Source organism: Castor canadensis, chromosome 2, assembly GCF_047511655.1.
Source record: "Castor canadensis chromosome 2, mCasCan1.hap1v2, whole genome shotgun sequence".
NCBI classification, from domain to species: Eukaryota; Metazoa; Chordata; class Mammalia; order Rodentia; family Castoridae; genus Castor; species Castor canadensis.
Window position 1 is genome coordinate 148,373,662 of NC_133387.1, and position 20,229 is coordinate 148,393,890.

The 20,229-nt window shown below is 45.9% G+C and overlaps 1 protein-coding gene across 1 annotated transcript in view; it reads right to left on the minus strand.

Annotated features, from left to right (window-relative positions):
- Myo1e (myosin IE) overlaps positions 1 to 20,229 on the minus strand; it is a 206,213-nt gene that overhangs the window by 15,459 nt on the left and 170,525 nt on the right. The window contains exons 23-26 of the mRNA XM_020175398.2: positions 10,443 to 10,589; positions 8,546 to 8,703; positions 5,996 to 6,088; positions 2,169 to 2,370 (exon numbers count right to left, since the gene is read on the minus strand). Coding sequence (XP_020030987.2) covers positions 2,169 to 2,370; positions 5,996 to 6,088; positions 8,546 to 8,703; positions 10,443 to 10,589 — 600 coding nt within the window. The remainder of the gene's footprint in view (positions 1 to 2,168; positions 2,371 to 5,995; positions 6,089 to 8,545; positions 8,704 to 10,442; positions 10,590 to 20,229) is intronic.

Consider the following 20,229-nt stretch of genomic DNA (forward strand, 5'->3'; position numbering starts at 1 on the left):
GCTGACAGATGCTCCTGGCTGGCCCACGTGCAAGTCTGCAACTTGCAAATGAGGCTGTAAAGATGGCTCTGCTTGCCAAAACGGCAGCAAGCAGGAAGCCAGGAGACAAAGCGAGGTGATTTGGTGCACTTTGTGGGCTGCTTTTCACCTCCTGCCTACATTGTGACACCAAACTGGGTCTAGCAGCAATCGTGTGACTATCTTAGTGATGTCAATCCATCCAAGTAGTGTGTGTTACAGAGTGAGGCATCTCAGTATCTTAACAGCACCCATCCAATTCTGTGAAAGTTCCCCGGCCTTATCAATCAGACAACAGGTGCCTCAGATTCAGTATCATGGATGTGGCCTGGGCACGTGGTAGAGACATAAATTCTTGGGCCCTACCCCAGACCTCCTGATGCAGAAACAACCCTCCCCACCGCCATGATTCTGTGTGCACCACAGATAGAGAAAGCATGAGACTGAGCCAGTCAGGACAATCACAGTCACTAGAACAGGTGGGGGAGAGAGCGAGAGAGGGGATAAGCTCACAAAGGTGGCATTCACTCTGCTGATGGCCATTCCTATCTGTGGCCTGCATGAAGGGCTGAGGTCAGACTTGCAAGGGGAGAAGGAACAACAGGAGAGAGCATGGGGAGTTCCTACGGACTTTGTGGTGTTTGAGAGCAAGTGGCCAAGGCAGGAGAAATATTCTGCAAGAGGGGGACGGAGGTACCTATGTGACTGCCCACCTAGGAGAAGGAGCTGTTGTTTCTCTCACACATATGATAGTCTGTATACAACTCTCCTGACCCTCATGTAAAACGTCTTCAGTGTTCTAGATACACAGAGAGAATGAAACATGGACGTGGACAGGAGGGAAGAAGAGGGGAGAAAGTGGGCTGAAGCAGGCCCATTGCTGGATTCAGCAGACAGACTTCTCTGTGACGGAGAATCAAGTAGCATAGGACAATTCCTTGTCACTGTGTCACCCCCACGAGATCACCATCATCTTCATCACCGCCACCACTGCCACCACATCAAGCTACAGTTGAGCAGTCTACATGCAAGTATTAAGCTGAGCATTTTTTTTCTTTTTTGGTGGTATTGGGGTTTGAACTCAGAGCTTTGTGCTTGCAAGGCAGGTGCTCTACTGCTTGAGCCACTCTGCCAGCCCTTTTTGCTTTGATTATTTTGGAGCTAGGGTCTCACTTTTTGCCCTGTACCATGATATCCCTATCTTGTGCTTCCGTTGTCACTGGGATGACAGGCGCTCACCACCACACCTAGCCTTATGCTTAAATTTATTTATTTCTCCCCAACAGCTCCGCTAGCTTGACTGATTACATCCGTGGACAGACAAGGAAACTGAAGCTCAGAGAGTGTAGGCAGCAGCTCCAATGTTAGACAAGAGAGGCTAAAATAGGATCCTATTCCAGGTCTGATTTCCTCCTTTTCTGTCATGGACAATATTACTCCACAACATTCCTGCTTGGTATTTTCATTCACGCTGAGCCTGAACATGTAAGGTGCCCCTCATATCATTGGACAGCTCATCCTTGAGCAGCTAGAATGTTCTTTCTTTTACTGGTACCAAGGTCTATACCTCCTGGCAGAGTTCCCTCACCGGTCTTGCACTTGGCCTGTGACTCCAGAGGACACATCTCTGGAGTCCTTTGAATAGCTACACAGTCCTAGGAATCCTCGCTTCCTCATGCTAAAAAGTCTGGATTCCTTTTCTAGAAAGGCACAGGCTCTCAGTTTGAAGCCGTGAGGTGCTCTATTCCTCAAATCCACACCTCACAGGATGCCGGGGTAGCACTCTTAATGTTGCTAAGACTCAAAGCTGTTGCATTTATGCAATTACAGGCACGGACATGAATATAAAAACCACCATTATTTCTCAACTGCACCAGAGGACAACAAAGGTGACAGAAGAATGGAATCTTGGGGCTGAGGGGACCCTCTTCTGGTGTTTCCGAGATAGGCTGTCTCTGGAGCATGAAATGAGCTGGCTGCACTTTTAGAAATGCCAGCATGGCCCCCACAGCCTTGGGTCCTGGATTATAACTTGGGTGGAAAATAGAACTTTAGAATCCTGCACGGATAGCCCGAGGAGCCCCGAGAGTCCTGGGGTGATTGACGGAGATGGGGGGAGCAGCTTCGTCTGCAGGACATGGGAGTCTTACCCTGCAGCACCCTGGTCTGGGACCTTGAGGAAATCTAAGCTCTCTGGCGTCCGGGACACTCGGTCTGAGCCTGTGGACTGTTGCCGTGGCAAGGGTGGGCGGACCATGGAGGTGTACAGGCTTTTCTGACCGGACCTCTGGTTCCCAGCAGCATGGAGAGGTGGCGCAAACTGGCTTTTGATGACGCCATTCTGATGGTATCCTAGAGAGAGAAGAAGAAATCAAAGCTTCAATTTTCCCATCCTTTACCAAAGGGCTTTCCGTGTTTCTTCCATTTACTAGTCAAGGGCAAGTGATGTAACTCCCCTGGTCCTCAGTTTCCCCATCTGAAAAATGGCACTCCTGCTAATATATTGTAGTAGGGCTAAATATATTGTTTTCTTTTCCCTCCAACTTTATTTTAATTGAGAAACCCGATTGTGTGTATTGAAGGTGTACAAAATGTAGAGTTAATGATACACTGTGAACTGCATCAACACCTGCTGGTTGAACTTGACAAGAGAATCTTCCTCGTTCTGGGTTTCAAAGCCCACAGTCAAGAAAAGTGAGCTTGCAGCTAGCTGGCAGCCACTCCCTTGGGTCTAAGAAAAACAAGGAGGTGCTGACTCAACAGGGCAGACAGGCAGCTGTTTAAACAGCTGGACATCCATTTTTGAGGAGTCAGTCTTGGGTGTCCTTGGCAGGAGCCTGCTGTGTGAGGTGGAAGGAGCACTCCAAACAGGCAAGGATCCCAGCTGGATTAATCCAGATGGAGCAAGCTCTCTTAGCTGAATAGCGATTTCTAGTCAAGACCACAAAGGCTGCACTAGCCAGCAAGGAATGGGCAGACTGTGGTGATGGGCTCTAGATCATGAAAGGGACACTAACATCTCCGTTACGTAGGAAGAAGCCCTCATCTCTTTCCCCACCAACAGATCTGGGCAGAGCGAAGAGCCATTTTGGCGAGACGCCCATAAAACCTCTTCCAATAAAACTGAGAGGTCATTGATACGAGTGGGACAAGTTTATAGTGGGTTCGGTTCTGGCTCTACCTTTGATAGCTGCACTGATCTTGAGCAAGATATCTAATCTTTCAGGGGGCCAGTTTCTTCATTTAAGAACAAGGAGGCCAGGCATGGTGGCTCAAGCCTGTGAGGATCTCAGTTCGAAGCCAGCCCAGGCAAAAAGTTAATGTGACCCCCATCTCAATGGGAAAAAGCTGGGGATCGTGGCACGTGCCTGTTACCCAGCTACACTGGAAGGGTAAATAGGAGGATCGTTATCCAGGCTGTCTGCACTTAAGAGTGAGAGCCTATCTGAAAAATAACTATAGCAAAAAGGCCTGGCAGTGTGGCTCGAAGGAGTAGAGTACCTGCCTAACAAGCGTGAAGCCCTAAGTTCAAACCCAGTACCATGGGAGGGAGGGGAGGGGGGATTGGGAAGGAGAGGGGGAGAATGTTCTAGAATCCACTTGGTTCCTTCCAGATCTGCCATGCCTTTTCCTCTATCTCTATCTCTTTCTCATGGAAGAAGGGGGCTTTTTCTGTCCCCACGTACAAAAGAAGGAGTTCCTACTTTGAACAATAGTACAAGGCTGTGGTTCCTCATCCAGCCATTTCTCTTCCGTTTTCACCCACAGGGCCTGGGGCTGGATCAGAACGGACATTTGGAGCAATCGGCTTCTCTCATCTTACCTAGCAAGTGAGATTCAAATGGGTTCCCCACAGTGTCTGGTGACAGAGAGGACAGTGAGGTCCCACTTGCTGCCATGTCAGGATGAGGTGTGCCCTCAGGCAGTGGTCCTCAAGGTGGTGTCTTCAGAAAGGCTGCACCATGTGCTATCAGAGATGTGCTCACCCAAAGTGAGTTCCAAAATAAAGAATGAGTGCACAGACACATTCAGGGCAGCTTGGCAGAGAGATTTTATGCCTGTTGAATCTAACAAGACTTTTTGACTTATATTTTGTATGCTTTCAAAATTTCATTGTTCTACAAATTCATTTTTATTATGTTTTGCCAAAGTATGGTTGGTGATGAACTGAATATTTTTAGGGAAACCTAAGAAATTACAAATGGGGGGTCCTTCACTTTGGAAGATAGTTCAAGAAGTGCTGAACTAATGGATTCAGGTCAATTGCTCATTTGAGAGATGAAAGCATCACTTTGGAGGCCAGGAACCACGATCAAGGTCAGATGCCCTGGGGCCTGGCCTGAGGCTAAACTCGCTGAGACCAAGGGCATTCCAGGGAGTCCTGGCCAGGTTACTCGGTTGAGGCCAGCACTAAGGAGTGACACAACACTAACGCTGCTTCTCTTGGGTTCTTTCAGGCTGGGATTTGCCCCAAGGATAAAAGAAGATGGGAAGAGAGGCAACTGGCTGAGGCAGGAGAGAGATACCAAAAGAGATGAGGGCTAGTTCCTCACTGCTGGACACCAGTGTCCGTGGCTAAGAATACAAGTGTGAGACAGTAAAGAAATGCCTTGTACTATTGTGGACATTGGTACAAATAGTGTTCTCTTGTCTGGTATGGTTTGAGTCATGTGTGACCCTCAAAGGACTCTTTCACACCTAGAATCCTAAATGGAGGGATATCAAACACTCTGGGGACAAGAGTTTTTCTTTCTTTTTTGGTGATACTGAGGTTTGAACTCAGGGCTTCCCACTTGCTAGACTGGTGCTCTAGTGCTTGAACCAAGCCTCCAGTCCAGGAAAGAGTTTTATGAACTGAATTTGGTGATCGATGGAGAAACATTTCTGAATTTCACCAAGCAGATTTTTTTTTTGGCAGTATTGGAGTTTGAACTCAGGGTCTACACCTTTAGCCACTCCGCCAGCCCTTTTTTGCAAAGTGTTTTTTCAAGATTAGGGTCTTTAGGAACTATTTGCCAGGTTGACTCTGAACCGCAATCCTCCTGATCTCTGCCTCCTGAGTAGCAAGGATTATAGGCCACCAGTGCCTGGCCAACAAGCAGACTTGTAGGACAAAAAGCCTTAAATTTACTCAGGTTTAGAATTTACATCTGCAAAGTATTTTATTTTTTTATATTTATTCGTGCATTTGTTTTTGTGCTCTACCACTTGAGTAACATCTCCAGCCATTTTGCTTTAGTTATTTTTCAAACAGGGTCTTGTAGTTTTGCCTGGGCCAGTCTTGGACTGCAATCATCCTACCTACACCTTCTGCATAGCTGGGATTATAGTTGTATATCATCATGCCCACCCTTTTTGTTGAGATGAGCTCGCACTAACTTTTTGCCCAGGCTGGCCTTGAACTGTGATCCTCCCAATCTCTGCCTCCCAGGTAACTGGGATTATATGTGGATGATGCCACCATAGACCCAAGTTATATTTTTATTTATTTAAAAAAAATGAGAATGAGGCCCTGAGTTCAAATGCCTACTGACAAAAAAATGTGTAATTCTCTCTGATAGTCTATTTTGGAGAGGTCTCCTAGATCTTATTTGATAGGGATAATGTTTTTTGCAGATTCATTAAACTATTAACTAGCTGGAAGTCATCGTAGTGGTGTTCGGCAGGAGCTGGGCACTGGGTGGAGTGAGTACAGGTCTGCTCCTCTTATGGCATCCTACATCTTAAAGCTGACAGCATTGCAGTTATCCTGGGCAGGAACTCCTCTCTCTGCACACAGGTGGTGCCTGTGCCACTATGCCCTTAGTTTGCCTGTAGGCTGGGGTCACCTTAAGTAGGGCTGTCATCTTGGGAGGTGTTTGCCTGGCACTGACATGGCCTGTGGCAGGTTGATCCGTGTGGATGCATTTGCTAATGGGTTTCTTCCCAAACAGGTCGCAGAAGTTACAGCCACAGACGTGGTGGCGCGCACGATTACCTGGCGGGGGAGGGGCAGCTCTCATGGGGTAGCTGGCATTTTGAGTCCCGAGGGAATGCCCCCTGCTTTGGATGGTGTTCTTTCTGGTAGGGCCTGAAATAAACAAGAGAGACAAAGTTAGCATCAGGACTGCTGCCTGGTTTTGTGGCTCTGGACAGTTCTTGGCTTGCAGATGAACTCCTTTGGACTTGGAGGAGCTGGTTGCTAGGAAGGGCTGTGGAGTACAAGTGCCTTTGCTGGTAGCCACTGCAGGAAGAGGCTGGAGGATGTGTTTACAGAAACACGGTTTTGAAATGCTAGAGGCAGTGGCTTTTCAGAGCGATCGACAATCTTGCGAAGATGTTTCATTTCGTAGACTTTTGAAAGAGACAGATGGAACATTTCAGTGGTGGCATTCGTGTCCTAAACACCACACAGAGGTTCCCTACGTGGGCCCCGAGCAATATCTGCAATATTTGCGTGGCACAAAGCACTCCACTGCTCTAACTACACATCTGTTAGGTTTTCATGGAGGCTGTGCATGGTGGCTCACACCTATAATCCCAACTACCCAGGAGGTTCTAAGTCAGCCCAGGCAAAAAGCTTATGAGGCCCCATCTCAACCAATAAAAATCGGGTGCAATGCGTGCCTGTCATTCCACCTGTGCCACAAGCATAAACAGGAGGACCGCGGTCTAGGTCACTCCTGCATCGACGTGAGACCCTGTTTGAAAAACAACTATAGCCAAAAGGGTTGGAGGAGTGGCAGAGAGGCTCAAGTGGTAGTGTGCCTGCCTAGCAAGCATGAGGCTCTGGGTCGAAAATCCCAGAACCACTGATAAAGAACAAAAAAAATCTTCCATGCAAGAACCTATGTTTTAGGCTTCCAGTCAAATGAAGAGATCAGGAAGGAGAGATTTGCACTCTGGACACTGAAGGAGTACTTAGAAAACAACTGGGTGCTAGCACAGCACCACTGTGGGCTGGGATTAGGGCTGGGTCAGCAACAGGATGTGATGGAAGGGAGAGTCACAAAGTCTCAGCAGGGACAGGAGGGAGGACAGGATTAAACCAGCTGGAGGAGGGGTGCAGGGAGAGCTTGCAAAGAGGAGAGCTGAAGGACAGAGAAGGGCACTGTGTGACAAGGCACAGAAGCACTGAAGGCTGAAGTGGTCTGGCTGGGCCTCTGCTCTCCACACCTAGACCACTTCTACTGCATCCCAGAAGGATCTGGGGCCTGACAAGCACCGCTCACCCACGTCCTCTTGGCCATTCATAGCTCTGCTTGGTCCTGCTTGAGGCCAGGGGTTTGAACCTGTGACTGACTAGGCCTCTCTGTTCCAGCTGGGTTTGGCCTACGGAGGCCTGGGTGGACGACGGGAGCGCTGAGGCGTGGGAGGTTGGGCGTGGATCTGCGTGCTTCTGTCTGCTCCCTCAGCCACTGCAGGTCTTTCCCTGGGCCCCTGTGTTGTCCCCTTGACCCTGCCCTCATCCCTTCATCTGGTGTTTTCTGCAAGTAGCAAGTGACACACAGACACACATCAACATTCTCCAAGTGGCCAAACACACGTACGGGTGTGGTAGTATTTACACGCCTAGTATGAAGTCAGTGCGTGTGCACTTCGGGTACACCTCGTTGTAAACTGAGCTGATAAAGACCTGCTTTATATGCCGCATACTGCACACGTGGTGCTAAGCGATACACGAACGGGCTAAATCAGAGACAGGTGCGTACATGACGCCAATGCACAGCACACGGTACTTCTATGCTGAGCACCATAAATATTATAAATAAGAAAAGACTCAAAGGCCAGTGAAGGAGTTAGCCTGGGGTTTGAAGACAGGTGTGTCTCTGTATGTATGTGTCTTTTTTTGAGACTGTGTCTTGCTATGTAGCCCAGGCTGGTCTTGAACTCACTATTCTCCTGACTCTGTCTCCCAAGAACTGGGATTATAACAGGCACCACTGTGCCCAGCTTGCATGTGTGTCTGAAATGAAGGTAGACAAATTAGATGTGGCTCACAGTGACGCCGTGAAACTGTGTGGTGAATTTTTTTAGACTAGTAGAGAGAATAATGTTGCTACTGTTGTCAAGATATCACTGGAGGCCCATGCCTCTAATCCTAGCTACTTGGGAGGCTGAAATCAGGAGGATTGAGGTTTGAGGCCAGCCTAGGAAAATAGGTCAAAAGACCCCATCTCCATAACCAGAGCAAAATGGACTGGAGGTGTGGCTCAAGCAGAAAACCCTGAGTTCAAACCCCAGTCCCACTAAAAAAAGATATCACCTGAAAAGGTCAAGAAGTTTGAAGCCAACAAATTGTCACAGACACAATTAAAAACACAATGCCAGGTGTTAAGACACAAAAGAGCTAAACCACTTAGAGGGTTTGAACCTGCCCATCTCCTGATGTCTTAGTGTGAAACGTCCCATGGGATGAAACCCCTTGCCATGGAAGGCAGCAGGCGCATAGACCTCTCCCTGCCATGCCTGGGCGCTCCTTGCCAGCCTTTGTGCAGAAGAGCTGGGTGGCATGGCAGCTCGCTGCAGGGGCCCACGGGACACTTACGGGAGTTTTTGGGCAGCCCGGGTCCAATGCTGACCTGCAGCACTTTGTTACTGGGCTTGAGGATGGCCTGGTCACCAAAGCCTTGGTGGAATTGCACTTGCCGGGAGCCCCCTGCACTCCAAGGACCCCAGTTTTCCTTTTTCAACTTCAATTCAAGCCTGCAACAAAGCACATTTATTGGAATTAACAAGCAGAAATAAGCTGGTGAGAAAATGGTGCTTAGAGCTCCACTGCTAGCTTAAAGACACTGTAGACATGGCTCAAGGCTAGACCAGGTACAGTGGTGCACACTTGTAATCCCAGTTACTTGGGAGGTGGAGACAGGAGGATTGAAGTTTAAGTATAACCCAGCAAAATTAGTGAGACCCCCCTCCACATCTCAAAAACAAAATAAAAATAAAAGGGCTGGGTGTACAGCTCAGTGGCAGAGCACTAGCCTAGTATGTACAAGACCCTGGGTTTAATCCCTCCTACTGCTTCTGGTGTGTGACAACTGCCAGGTGACCGCCACACCAGAAGCAGTTGGTGAGGGAGGCACCCCATCAATATGCTAATATCTCTCTGTCTGATGGTCCCAGGGGTGACGCAGGAGGAAAGGGACACTTTCCAGGCCATGACTACTTTGTCATTATTCCTCTAGCTGTTTCCCCTGGTTCTGTGTTTGTGCAGGACTAAGCAATGCCAGAAACAAGACAGCTGAGGATTCCTTAGCACTGAACGTGGTCACGGTTTAATTAAACCCTCTCTTCCGCCATCACTCCCCCACCCAGGGAGGGAAAAGGCGACCAGCGACCAAACTCCAAAGAAAGGAGAGTCGCCACAATTCCCATCCTCCAGCCAGTTTTACTTTTCCACGTTGTCTTCATCATGCAATCCATACTCGGCTTCATTCACTTATATTTTCCATATCATAAGAAAGAAAATGAATAATCTGAAGTAGCTGCCTATTGTAAGTTTCTCTCATTATGACATTCATGCTTTATAATTTATATATTTAATTCAATTTATGTAAAGTTTATAATTACTGTATAATTTATAATTAAGGCTTTATAATGGCCTCATTCTTGTAAGATGAAATGTAGGGCATTTTGTTTTTTTGGTGGGACTGGGGTTTGAACTCAAGTCTTCATGTTTGTAAAACAGGTGTTCTGTTGCTTGAGCCACACCTCCAGTCCATTTTGTTCTGGTTATTTTGGAGATGAGGTCTAGTGAACTATTTGCTTGAGCTGACCTTGTACCATGATCCTCCTGATCTCAGTCTCCCAAGGAGCTAGGATTACAACTGAGCCACCAGCACCTGGCTAGCATTTCCATTTTATAGATGGGAAAAATTTAAGGAAAAAAAAAAAGCTAAAATTAAGCCTCATTCAGCGAACATGAGATTAGAAGGTTCACAGTGGGTGGTATCTGTTCCATTAGTCCATGTTGCCAAAACAGTGAAGGTGAGACACTAAACAAACTCCAAAGAAAGGAGGGTCTCCCCCAAATGCCTGCCGATAGCTTAATTTTTATCATCATTTGGGGGAATTTAAGTCATTCCACCAGTCATTTTTGTCCACTTCAGCCTGACTCTACTGAAGAGTAGACTTTACTGAGGGGTAAAGTGGTTTTCTTTGGTGATTCATAAAATTCTGCCCTTCCCTGGCCCACTTGGGTGATCTTTGCATAGATGATAACATACACTAGTCTATGTCATCATTTCACAGACAACCATCCAGGTTGTCTTCAGCAAGTTCTGATATTCCATTGGGGAAAGTGAGGCACCCAGGACGAGGCTTGCAGAAATTGTGGGAGCCACTTACATCCCAGCCCCTACCCTGTAGGCCTCCCCTCTTCTCAGACTGGACCCGGGACCCCTCTCAGTTTTACTCAGTTTGAACCCCAGACCCCAACTTACGTATTGCTGAATTTCAGAGGTAGTTGCTTCTGGGTTTTCTCTTCATAACGCTTTGCTAAGAGGCTTAAGAACTCAGTTTTGAAGACAGATTCAAGCAAACTGTCATACTCTTGCTCATGGAGAATAAAAATGTCGTCCTGCATGGTACTGTGAAGAGATTGGACAGACTTAAGGAAAGCGGCCTTTTGTTTATTCTGTCACCATCATTATTATCAGGACTATTTGATGATTAAACCCAGGACCGCAGGCATGCTAAGCACATGCTCCAAAAACCACCGAGTGACACCAGGGCCCATTCTTAATGTTATTTTCATCATTTTTGATCCTGTAATACAGTGCTAGCCTTCCTCCCTCCCTCTCACCCTTCCCTCCCTCCCTTTCTCTTGCCCACCTTTCTCTTTCATAATCTCATTTTTAAAAAGCACATGACAGTGTATTGCATCATAGAACTGATGAAATCAGTTTTCAAAGGAAATTTTATAGTCCACCAACAACATAATCAAAATACTTCTTTCCCAGGATTTAAAAAGCAAGACTTGAAGGACAATTTAGCTCAAATCTTAAAAGTCAATTTTAAAATTCAACTTCTCTGTTCTGAAGATCATAGATATCCAGAATGTTACAAATAGAAGGTGGCTGCAAACGAACAATTCCATGTTGAGTTGCCAGTTAGCAGAATTTATGATATGGTGATAGCTATTGTAATAAACCCAAACTTGAGCGTGGTTACCAGAGGGACGCAGTGCACTCATGAAGAGGGCTGTAAAAGCAAGCAGCCCTCTGTTTTTACTGTACACTGTTTTTTTCAGGGTCTCACGCTTGCTAGGCAGGTGCTCTACCCCTTGAGCCACTCCGCTAGCCCCTTTTTTGTGTTGGGTAGTTTCTTTCTTTCTTTTTTTTTTTTCCAGTTGTGCTGTCCTGGCTGTGGGTACACTGTGGCATTTGCAAAAGTTCTTACAATATATCAAATATATCATAGTTGAATTCACCCCCTCCATCATTCTACTTTATCTTCCGCTCCCCCCCATTTCTGGAATAGTTTCAACAGTTTTCACTTTTCCATTTACATCCATGTGTACACAGTATTTGTACCATATTCACTCTCCCCCACCCTTGCCCCACATCTTGCTCCTCCCACTTGTATTGGGTATTTTCTGTTTGTTTTTTTTTTTTCTTTTCGTGTTGGGTATTTTTGAGATAGGGTCTCATGAACTATTTGCCCAGGGCTGGCTTTGAACCTTGATCCTCCTTATCTCTGCCTCCCTAGTAGCTAGGATTACAGGTGTAAGTCACCGGCACCTGGCTATACCGCACACAGTTGCTACTAGAATGTGAAGACACATTAAAGCCTGGAAATGGACAAGACAGAAGTCAGGCACAGATCGTCACCTTAAGCTACAGTTCCATTGACAAGGAAAGAATGCACTTTTAAAAGAACTGCAAGTTTAGACAGGGCAGGACTGTGAGAAACTCATGGTCGGGGGGGGGGGTCTGGGAGAGCAGAGCATATTAAGGGGCTCCAGGGGAAGGACGGGGAGGGTTCACCTGGGAGAGCCTGGTTCTATTCTGGCCTGGGTTGTGAAAAGCAATGACACCTGGGAATTTTAATCACCTGTTAGCTACCTTCCCCAAAGCTGTAGAATGCACGAGTTTATGACTACCTTCAGATACATGTTTACGAGCATCTCCAAATACCACTGTCAGATAGGTGAGACAGCCATTTAAAGGGTGCCATTTCATTAGGGGTTGGAAGTGTTTTTCCAGGTATTGAAAACAAATTAGGCACACCAGCTTCAGTGAATTGGCCACTGTAGTCTTTCTAAGTGTTGGAGGTACCAAAGAGATGGTTTTTTCAATGACCAGAGGTAAGCTGCACCACATAGGAGCTGTGCTGTACTCAGGCCTCTTATTCCTGCTCCACCAGTGGGGTATGACAGAGCCAGGTGTTGAAGTGACTGAATCATATGGAGTTCTGGAGTGTAGAGAGTCTGAAATTGGAGATTGTCCTTGCATGTAGAACTCAATCTGTCTAAACTCCAACTCTGTGGTCTCGCTGTTCAGCTGTGGGCTGTCCTGGGGACTGCAGGTCTCCCTCTGGCATGCAGCTAGGGAGGACTTAGAGTTGACTGAGCCACTGGCTATGGCCACAGTCCCTGTGACAGTCTCAGTATGTTCCTCCTTGTCCCCAGTCACATGTTGATGATCCATGTGATGTGTCTGTAATGGTCATGAAATAGAGGCACAAGAGAGGAATTTGTCCCTTCTGCCCTTCCGTCTTGTGAGGATGCAGAAGAGGTGCCATCGATAAAGCAGAGAACGAGCCTTCACCACATACCAAATCTGCTGTCATCTTGATCTTGGACTCCCAGCCTCCAGAACTCTAAGAAATTTATGTATTTATTTTCGTGATACTGGGGATTGAACCCAGGACCTCAGGCAAACTAGGCAAGTGCTTTACCGCCTGAGCTATGCCCCTCCCCACCCCCAGCCCTTTTGTTTTTATTTTGTTTTTGAGATAGGGTCTCAATAATTTTTCCGAGGCTGGCCTCGAACAAACCATCCTCCTGCCTCTGCCTTCCAAATAGCTGTTCTTTATAAATTGGCTACTCAGGAATCTTGTTACAGCAGCAGGAAATGACTAAGACAGCATCCCAGTCTTGCTGTAGGAAAGGGGTTTGGTAATCTACAGGAGAAAATTTTAGGCTTAAAAGCAGAACCATAGCACAGTGGGATTTAAAGGCCCAGAACAGCACCACACACCCCGCACAGGTAAGAAAGAGGTAAAGTATAAACCAGCTATCAGCCCATGGTGGAGGGATCTTGTTCCATTCACAGCATGCCAAAGAGTCCTCCTGGAATGTGAAGTCAGAATACTTTCTGAGCATTTTTGCATGACTAATAACTGTTTGGGTGGAGAATAGGCCATTACTAATACAAGAGTTTGTTTTCAAACACCCCTAAATCACAACCACGCTTCTTACCTACTCTTGTGACTACATTGACACAAGTTTTACTGTTGTACTAGCGGCAGTGACAATCACATTCTTTAAACATCACAGTAATGTGGTTGGACTTGGATCACATGATAAGGGGACAGCACATTTTGGTGATACAGAAATAGGTACAAAACCCAAAACATGAAAGCATTTAATGTCCCCACTCCAGAGGAACTAATACAGAAACCTTAAAGCAACAGAGGTCATCATGAGAAGGGATCAGGAACCAGCGTGAAGATCAAGTAGAGATGAATCAACTTGGGTCGTAACACATTTGTACATGGAAGCAATGCTAGGAATCTCTGCATAGCTATCCTCAACTCAACTAGCAAAAACACGTTGTCTTCCTTATTAGGCTTGTCTCTTTTCTTCAACAAAACTAGTGATAAAGGCAGAACAGGACCTGCCTGGAACTGAGGGGGGAAGGGGGGAGAGGGTGGGGGAAGGGGGTAGTGGGGGAGAGGGGAGGGGGTAGAAATGACCCTAACAGTGCATGCACATGTGAATAAAAGAATTTTTAAAAATCACAGTATTTTTGTTGCTGTTGTGTTTTGTTTCAAGACAGGGTCTTACTTCGTACCTCAGGCTGGTCTTGAACATATGATCCTTCTGCCTCAGCCTCCTAAGTGCTGGGATGACAGGCCTCCACCACCATGCCCAGTCTTTATTTAATTATTTTTAATCTCTGTCACTCAACAGTGTGTTCAGAAGCAATTCAGGGCTGACGTGCCAGTTCTGTACATACTCTTTCCTTCTAGGGTCTGACCAGAGTTTACAAATCATTTTGGTCACACCCAATTGGCCAGAACTATGCCAGCTGGTTTATATGTAGCTGCAACGAAGCCTAGGAAATTTTTAGGTAGGCTGCTGGCTATTAATTATGAGAAAAAGAGAATGGGTACCATGGGGCATCCCACCGTCTCCACTATACCTCCTTGTCTGCAAACTTTCCCCAAAACTAGGTACTGGAATCTTTTCCAAATAATGTGCCTTCTGGGTGCAGCCACAAAGTTATTTTCATCCTCCTGGTTCTGGGCAGATGAAAAGTCTGGAATTCTACTTTAATTACTTAAGCAAAAGTTGTTCAACAGAGTTCCTCCAAGTCATTTGGAATAAATGAAACGAAGTCCAAGTATTCTGGTACAGGTAGAAGACCACTGCAGGAGGGAGGGGTTCCTGAAATGGGACAGATGCAAACAAGAAAAGCGATGACTTTCAGCCTGTGGGGTCATGAATGAAAATGCTCCCTGCTTGAGCTGTTTGACTGGAAGCACGCTGACATGTCTGGACTTGCCTTGGCGGTAATTTCAGCAAGCCGATTATTCAACAGGATGAAACGAACCCAAGACAAACCTTGAGAGGTTTAATGTGTTTCAGATTTATTGGGAGTTTCATGACCATATAGAAAAAAAGCAAGCAGGCCAAAACCTCAAGGTCAATTATCAGCATGGATCTGGAAATGAGACGTGTTTAGATTCTTTAACTTCAACCATCAAATTAAAAAATGTCTCCCCTTCAGTGACCCAGGCAGAGGAATGAGTGAAACCATCTTTGCCCAGGCCTGGGTTCCAGCTCATTCCCCATCCCTCAGCCCAAGCTCGTAGACCAGGAAACAAAGCTCTTATATTTGTTTATTCTAAAAAATCAGACTTGTCTTTGGCCATTCCCTCTGTCTTACTCCTTTGCACAAGCTGCAATTCCTTACACATGGTTGACCTTCGTGTTGAAAATCCTTTACTGTCTCTGGCTTGGCTCGGTACTTGTTTTTTTTATTCTCCATCATTGTGGCTTTTTGTTGCATTGCTGACCACACTAGAAAGTCTTCTTTTACTCTTTTCACTAATAGATTGTCTTCCCAAAATCTTTTGTTAAAAAACTCTGAGTAAAGTCCTCAAGTGTTCTTGTTTTGCTTTTTTTATTTTTGGCCGTACTGGGGTTTGAACTCAGGGCCTTACGCTCGCTAGGCAGGCACTCTACCACTTGAGCCACTCCACCAGCCCTTAAAGTCCTCAAGGGGTTTTAATTTTTTAAGCTGAAAAAGGCAGTTTCCAACTATAGCCCTGCCTTTATTTAATCCTTTATAAAAGTTTTTCCTGATCATGAAATAAATGTTACTTTTAGTAAACTGGAAGATACAGAGGCCAAGGAAGAAGAAAACAAACCTTGCCCAGAATTTTACCACTGAGAGGCCGGTGGAGCCAGATGTAGATCCTTCTTAACTTTTTGAGGGATTGTGGATACGTGCCAGGCCCAGTCCCCTCTTCCTATCCTGGGAGCTTCTGAGACCTGTGGGGCACATGTTCCCTAGGGTGTCAGAAGAGAGAGCTGTGAGGGGCAGTAACTGGGTCTTGTTCACCTTTGAATCCCAGAGAAATAGTGCATGCAAGGTGTGCGCTAAACTGAAGGTCCCCCAGCCCAAAGGCCACGGGCCCAGCAAGTTAAGATTTTGACAGTGCTTTGAGTCAGCACTGCAGGTAGTGTCGTGGGCTGTTCCTATTTTTGGGACGTTTAGGGCATTTGGACAGTGCAACATTCTAGGCAAAGATGTCTCAACCAGGAAGTCGGAGCCTCTGTCTAGAAGCACCTGCTTTGTAGGTTGCTTTTCTTACGATGGAAGGTATGGGGCAATCTATAAACCCAGACAGGCCACCCATCAACTACTGGCCTTAGCTTTTGGTGGTCAGCTGCTAGAAAGAGAAGGAACACTGGAAGCCTTGGGGTGGAGCTCCTGCCGAGTAAGTGCAAGGTCCTGAGTTCAAACCTCAGCACTTCCTATCCCCCCTAAAGAGTCAAAGTCATAGTCTCACATATGAGATTCCACAGCACCAATGTCAATGCCTACATATGAAAGGCAAGAACATGGAGTCACCTTCTAGCACATCGAGTTTCTCACATCCAAGTGAGGCCAGCTAATCCTTGGACAAAGCAGTTCTTGACCGATTCTTCAAAACTGGATGCATGGCCTTCTGTCAGCAGATGCCCACCTCGGAATCCATTCAGTGTGACGTGTCGTGTCGGGTCCTGATACCTTTGCCAAGTCTCCAGTGACGGCATTGGGTTCTGCTCTACTTTTTTTAATTTATTTTTTTTGGTAGCACTGAGCTTTGAACTCAGGGCCTCACACTTGCTAGGCAAATGCTCTTACCACTTCAGCCACTCTGCCAGCCCCTCTAATTTTTACTTAGATGAGAGTTTTTTCATGTTCAAAGTGTCTTGTAGACCCTCTAAGCAATCGTAGGCATCATCTTTTTCTGAACTATCAGCCCTACTCCTGCTTGCTGTGATCCTACTTTTGTGGCAAATGAAGCTTTTCTAAAAATTTAACTATATTTATAAAACAAAAACCCTCAAGATTTACTTCATATTCAAGGATTTGATAAAACTTTTTTGTAGTACTGGGGGTTGAGCCGAGGGCCTCACACTTGAGTCACTCTGCCAGTCATTTTTTCTTTGGTTATTTTTGAGGTAGGGTCTCAGTTTATGTTTAGGTTGTCCTGGACTACGTACAATCCTACTATTTACACTTCCCCCATACTTCGATGACAGGCACCACTGCACTCAGCTATTGGTTGAGATAGAGTCTCTGGAACTTTTTGCCTGGACTATCCTTGAACCATGACTTCCCAATCTCTGGTATGAGTCACCATACCCAGCCTAGATAAAATGTTTTATTATGGGGAATTCCAAATTATATAAAAAGTAGAATACTAGAAGGAACAGCCCCAGACCAGCAAGTTTCAGCAATGATCTATCTACACTCCTACTCTCCCCACTGCCACACACAAACCAGGTTATTTTATACTTAAATATTTCAGTGTGTACTGTTTAAAGACTAAGTCTCTTTATATGTAAAAAATAACCATAGTACCAGTATCACACCTAAAGACATGAACGATAAATCCTTCTTATCAAATATTTAGTCTATTAGATAAATCCTTCTTATCAAATATTCAGTCTATTATCTTTCCTACAACACTTCACAATTGGTTTTGGGTGGTTGGATTGTCTGAGTTGGGAGTTGTGAGCGATGGAAGGGGTTCAAGGATGAAGCCTGTGGGACACTTAGAGCATCTTAAATAGAAGAGTTCGTAATGTGGTATCAATTCAGCTGGTAAGCAACTAGAAAGCCTCAGAAATTCTTGAAAACAAAATACAGATGTTGCAACTTTTTCCCTGAAGTACAAGACAACTGTTAAAAATTTTCTCGATGCCAAGCCTGAAGTGTTTTGAGACACATCCACACATCCTCCACACCTACACCCACGTTCAGTAGTCTGGTATCAACTAATTTCTACTTTGGGTCTGATTCTGCACAAGCCATCAACATTCTGCTTGCTTTTCTTACTTAGATTTTTTTTTTTTTGGTGGTGGTATTGGGTTTTGAACTCGGGGCCTTGATCTTGCTAGGCAAGCATTCTACCACTTGAGCCACACCCTGTTTGCTTTAGGTTGTTTTTACAGATATGATCTCAAGCTTATTTTTGCCTAGGGCCGGCCTTGGATGGTGATCTTCCTATCTACACCTCCTACATAGATGGGATTATAGACAATTACTACCACCACACTGGGCTTGTTTGTTGAGATGGGGTCTTGCTAAATTTTTGCCCATATTGTCCTTGAACCCTGATCCTCCTGAGAACCTGGGATTAAAGACCTGAGCTACTTGCCTGGCCTCCTTACTAGGATTCTGATTAATGGCCTGAGCCAGTATACATAGGAAAGAGGAATCAATATCAATTTTGGTAAGAGTGTGGCGTTGTACCTGCAAAATGCAAACATCCTAAATTAAAATGACTCTTACTCTTTTTTTTTTCCCCCCTTAGAGTCAGAAAAACTTTCAGGCTAAATACTTAATTTTATTGCATCCTTTAAAAAATGAAAGGCTACAAGGAAGTGAACTTTCAGGCCGGGAATAACAAAGAAGATGAAGAAAAAAAAGAAGCTGGTTTTACCAGGAGACACTGAATCCCCAGAGACTGTGGGAGGAGGGAGAAAAAGAGAAAAAAAAAAATCAGAAGGAAAAAATGTGACTTCAACAAATCACGTATGGTAAACCTCAAGGACTTGGTGAACAGGACAGTAACTGTCAAAGAACTTGACACAATGTAGTCGCGTTAGGACTATCTACTGTAACTAACAGTCATCCTGAGCTCTCCTCAGGTGGTCTGATAGGCTAAAGAGGCAGGGACACTAACAATGGAAAGAACAGTGGCTCTCAGAACGATGGCCACCTGTGCCCACAGGTGTGATTTCCTGGCTCTTTGCACAGCTACTATGAAGTGTCCATAGCCACCTCAGTCCACCCAGCTAGCCCCAGTACAGCAGCTCCCTAAGCAAGAAAAAGGAAAGCAGCTTTCGGTTGGGCTCTTTGGCACCCTGGGGCCTCAGGGCCCAGCTGGCCAGGAAGGATGTAACCAGTCAGTGAACTGAAGGCTGGGGAAGCCCCAGAGAGCATCCAGAGCCCTGAGACCTACCCACGGTGGACTCTGCTTAGAAATATTACCACATTTTAACCTCGCTGCACTGCCTAGACCTTTATCTAGCAAAATTAGGGACAGATAGAATCAGCAACCACAGAGGCACAAGCAAGAATGGACACAATGGAAATATGCTTTGGATTAATCCCGCTGGAGCCAGGATGTCCAGTCTGGTAGGTCAAATGCCCCAGCACATAAAAACCCTGCTTTTCCCTGAGGCTAGCAGTTTTGTCCTCTGTGGGGTGTAAGAGTTTTGAGGTGTGCCCTGACTCCAGGTAGACATGGTCATGAGTGACCAGACATTGTCCCTTGACAATGGCAGTGTGGTTCCATGGGGCCCATCTTCTTCTCTTCCTACTGTCCTGGGGATGGGCAAGGTTTCCCCTCACTAGGCGGAATCTAGTTTAGCAGCTCTTAGCATGGGGGATGTGACAGTCCTGTCATGCACAGGAACCCCGATGTCCAAGGAAAGCCAGAGTTTGGGCAGGAAGAGCAAGGACTGCCTGAGAACATGCAGAGATGATCACAGCTTCCAAATGCAGTGAACTTGTTGCTGACAGGAGATGTGGTGTTGACTCCAGGGCTATAGATTATAGTACCAAATCTATGAAAAGGCTAAAGCAACTTCCTACCCAGGATGCCTCTGCTTGGCCTTTGCAGGGAAATGGGTTAGGTGGGTTTTTTTTGTTTGTTTTGTTTTTGCAGTACTGGGCTTTAACTCAGGCCTTGCATTTGCCAGGCAAGGCCACACCACTTGAGTCACACCACTAACCCTTTGCTGTGGGTATTTTCTTCAAATAGGGTCTCACATTGATGCTCCAGCTAGCTTGGACCACAATACTCCTATTTAATGCTTCCCACCTAGCTGGGATGACAGGTGCACACCACCACACCCAGCTTTTATGGATTGAGATGGGCTCTCAAGAACTTTTTGCCTGGGTTGGCCTGGAACCTCAATCCTCTTGATCTCCACCACCCAATAAGCTAGGATCACAGCCATGAGCCACAGCACCTGGTTTGGGTTAGGCTTTTTAACTGGGTGGGTGGCTGGGCACAGGGCTCACACTTCAGTAAGAGCAATTGGCTTTGATGTGCTCCATATACAAGGTTTAGTTCCAAAGTGTTATGAAAATGCTGGTTTTGAGTATCTCTTAGTTGGATGTGCTGATCAGATGGCAACTTGTTATTGCTATCTTAATTCCTTTTCTACCAGGACTATGGTATTCAGGACTTCTTTGAGAAGAAGGGAAATTCCATTCTCTGTGTCATGATTTTTTTTTTTTTTTTTGGTGGCACTGAAGTTTGCACTCAGGG